Consider the following 3,287-nt stretch of genomic DNA (forward strand, 5'->3'; position numbering starts at 1 on the left):
GCTGACCTTAGTTACTTGATTAGTTTTTTATCTATATGTTGACTCCATTTCAACTTATCCACTGGACCACCAGTGTGCTACTAGGTCATTACTGTTGCTCTGCAATTGCATAACATTAGTTTTTATAAGTTTAGGGTTTAAAATTAGCTGTAAACCACTCATAGTTGTCTTCTGAATCATCTGTGATTTGCCTGCTAAGGGTCAAGTTGGATCTTGATTAGTACACTTGTCTCATCTGCAAATATAACAGGTTTTGTTCTTTACTTAAAATTCATTGGAAAATAATTTTTGTGGATTACATACAAGAGTCATCCCAGTACTAATCCCTGTGGTACACCACATTTTATTTTGATCCATTCAGAGGGTAGTTTCATGTATATGACAAAGTATATTAGTGAGACCTTCTTTTTTCAATTACAAGGTAAGATTCCATCCCTGCAAGATGGATGCCATTAATGCCAGAATATTTTTACCTGCTAAGCACAGTAAAATATCCTTATACTTCAAGAAGAATGTAATAATTCCAGTTACAAAGAATAAAGGTGCTGACAGATGTGAGTATTACTGAACTATCAGTTTAATAAGTCACAGTTACAAAATACTAACACAAATAAAAACTGGTAGAAACCAACCTTGGGAAAGATGACTTTGGATTCTGGGGAAATGAAGAAACACACAAGGCAATAATGACCACATGACTTCTCTTAGAATATAGGTTAAGGAGAGGAAAACATATATTCATAGAAAAAAATGAAACAAATGATATACCTATGTGAGTTACTAATTCCTACCCACCACATAACAGAAATTGGAGCTGTTAAGACTGGAAATAAAAATTACGAAGTTTGTCATATCTGTGATGCTTTAAATCTTTGGCATGTAAGACAAGCTGAATATGTGCTGTTTAAAACTGTGTTTATCCTCTCTGTCTTTTATATATTGGTATTCAAGTATGTAATGAAACTGTTAGCTAGTCAGAAATAAACAATCTTAACAGGTTATGGGCCCAGACTGCACAAGAAAAGCTGTGAAGCATTTATTTTCACTCACCCATGAATTTATAACAAATAACTTGAATTTGCCCATTATTTTTGTGTGTCTTTGATGTAAATGCCAGCCAGTGTTGGTGACCTAAGGACTGGGCAAAATAGAAGTGGCATATATAAATGCTGTTGCGAGCATATGTAATTGAAGACATCGTCACAGGTACGTACAAGTGTCTTGAAGTGGGAGAAGATGCAACTGCGGAAAAGCGGGTGGTACATCACCAGTAGCTGAACTCATTTTAACATGCACTCATGCAAGTGAAATTTTGGACAAATTATGTGTGCAGTTCGAGTGTAGCAGTATTCAATGACTGAATATATTGATAGAGACATTTTTTCATGTTCAACATGATGACAAAGAGGATATTAACACTCACGTCACGAAATCGCAGAATCCATTTGTGGTCTTGAACGACATACTGCAGAAGCATGAAGAAAAGGTTTTGTCTGCAAGAATCTTAAATGGCAAAATTTTATCCATGCTAGGCAAAGAATATGACAACTTTAAATACTTGTGGGACACAATTCCATCCAAAAATCGAAGTGTGAAACTTCTGATTGAAAAACTGTGCACCATTGAATTGCGTGATCAAAGTATGGTTGGATCAGCTGTGTTTGTTGTACACACTAGCACCAAGAAGAAAATTCAATGAAATAAATGTGACAGTAGGGAAAAATTGAAAAAGAATGTTGAACATGCAAAATGAAAATTTACATGTCATAAACGTGGCCAGGTAGAGCATTGGGCAGCAGAGTGATCAGTGAAAAAGTCAGATAAAAACATTTGCATCGATCAGTCTGAAAAGAATGTTGCATTTTTGGCACATGTTTTTGGTGCCTCGGTCAATAACAGTTTTGAAGTCAACTGTTGGTATTGCGATAGTGGTGCCACAAATCACATCGCTGCAAATGAACAAAATTTTGTGTCTGATACAAAATTTGCTGTTCCAGAAAAGATTTCAATTGGGAAAACAGGTGTAAGCATGTTGGATCATGGACAGGAAACTGTGAAAATTCAGATTCAGCTGAAAAAGTCCACAAAGAATTCTGAACTGAGAGAAGTGCTTTATGTTCCTGAAGCAAGTGCTCACTTGTTCTCTGTAAAAGCAGTTGGACGAAGAGGTTTCTTCATGAGACTTAATGACAAAAGTGTCCACATTGGAGACAAAGTGACTGGTGAAATAATGATGACTGGTCATGTCAATCATGGTCTCTATGTTCTTGACATACTTGTATTTAAACAATTCCAAGCAGTTCAAGTGAAGTGGGTGACATCATCAGATATGCTGAAAATTGGAAATTTAAAATTTTCCCGGTGAACTAAATATTCAAAAAGACTTCGGGCTTGCAACCGGTTGTCGTTAGCTTCCATCCACGATATTTTGACTGACAACTGCCAGCCATCCTCAGGTGATCCATTGAAGACTGACGAAGACGCCCTCCGTTCCGTAATATATAGCGTGCAGCGAGTATTCCGCGCATGCGTCAAAATCGTATGGACAGATGAATCACACCGCCTGCCAGAAGCGCCCTCCCTGGTGGAACTGCAGAACTCAGCTGTCTTTGGCGTTGTCAATTGCCGCGGCCATCGGAGTACTCTGACGTCTTCGTCTGGAGCAGATCTTAGAGATGACGGGGTTCCATGCATTATCAAGCTGGTATCCATTGTCACGGTTGATGAGATTGTCTGTCATGTGAATTTCCACTGATTCTTTTATGACTGTGTCCCAAGAGGATGTTGCTGTGGCCAAAATTGTTGGCTTGTCATACTCCAATGAGTGTCCAGTGGAAATGCAATGCTCAGCAATTGCAGAATTGCTAGGTTGCAAAAGGTGAGTACAGCGTTGGTGTTCAGTGCAACATTTTTCTACTGTTCACAATGTTTGTCCTATATATGATGTGCCACACTGACAATGTATTTTATAAATTCCCGCCTTCTGCAATACCAGATCATCTTTCACTGATCCCAGCAGCTCGGAAATCTTCGTTGGTGGATGGAAAATTATTTTCACTTGGAAACCATGGAGGATTCTTGCAATTTTGAAGGAAATGTTGCCAACAAAGGGAAGAAAAGCTAAAGCTTTAGTAGCCGTGCTCTCTTCTTTCTCCACTCCCTGTTTCTTTGGTTTTATTGCAACTGCCTTGCTAATTTGCCGGGTAGAATATCCATTCTCTTTGAAAACCCTCTTCAGATGGGCAAGCTCTTCAGGCAAACTATCTGCATCTGACACTACATGAGCT

General features: G+C 38.4%; 1 protein-coding gene across 1 annotated transcript; it reads left to right on the forward strand.

Moving 5' to 3' along the window:
- The first annotated feature begins 1,166 nt into the window (after positions 1-1,166).
- On the forward strand, positions 1,167-2,365 carry LOC126260663 (uncharacterized). Its single transcript, XM_049957998.1, has 3 exons — positions 1,167-1,206; positions 1,374-1,666; positions 1,844-2,365. Exons 1-3 carry the CDS (start codon positions 1,167-1,169, stop codon positions 2,363-2,365), a joined length of 855 nt encoding a protein of 284 aa, XP_049813955.1.
- Positions 2,366-3,287: the final 922 nt, after the last annotated feature.

The sequence above is a fragment of the Schistocerca nitens genome, chromosome 5 (genome assembly GCF_023898315.1).
Source record: "Schistocerca nitens isolate TAMUIC-IGC-003100 chromosome 5, iqSchNite1.1, whole genome shotgun sequence".
In the NCBI taxonomy this organism is placed as follows: Eukaryota; Metazoa; Arthropoda; class Insecta; order Orthoptera; family Acrididae; genus Schistocerca; species Schistocerca nitens.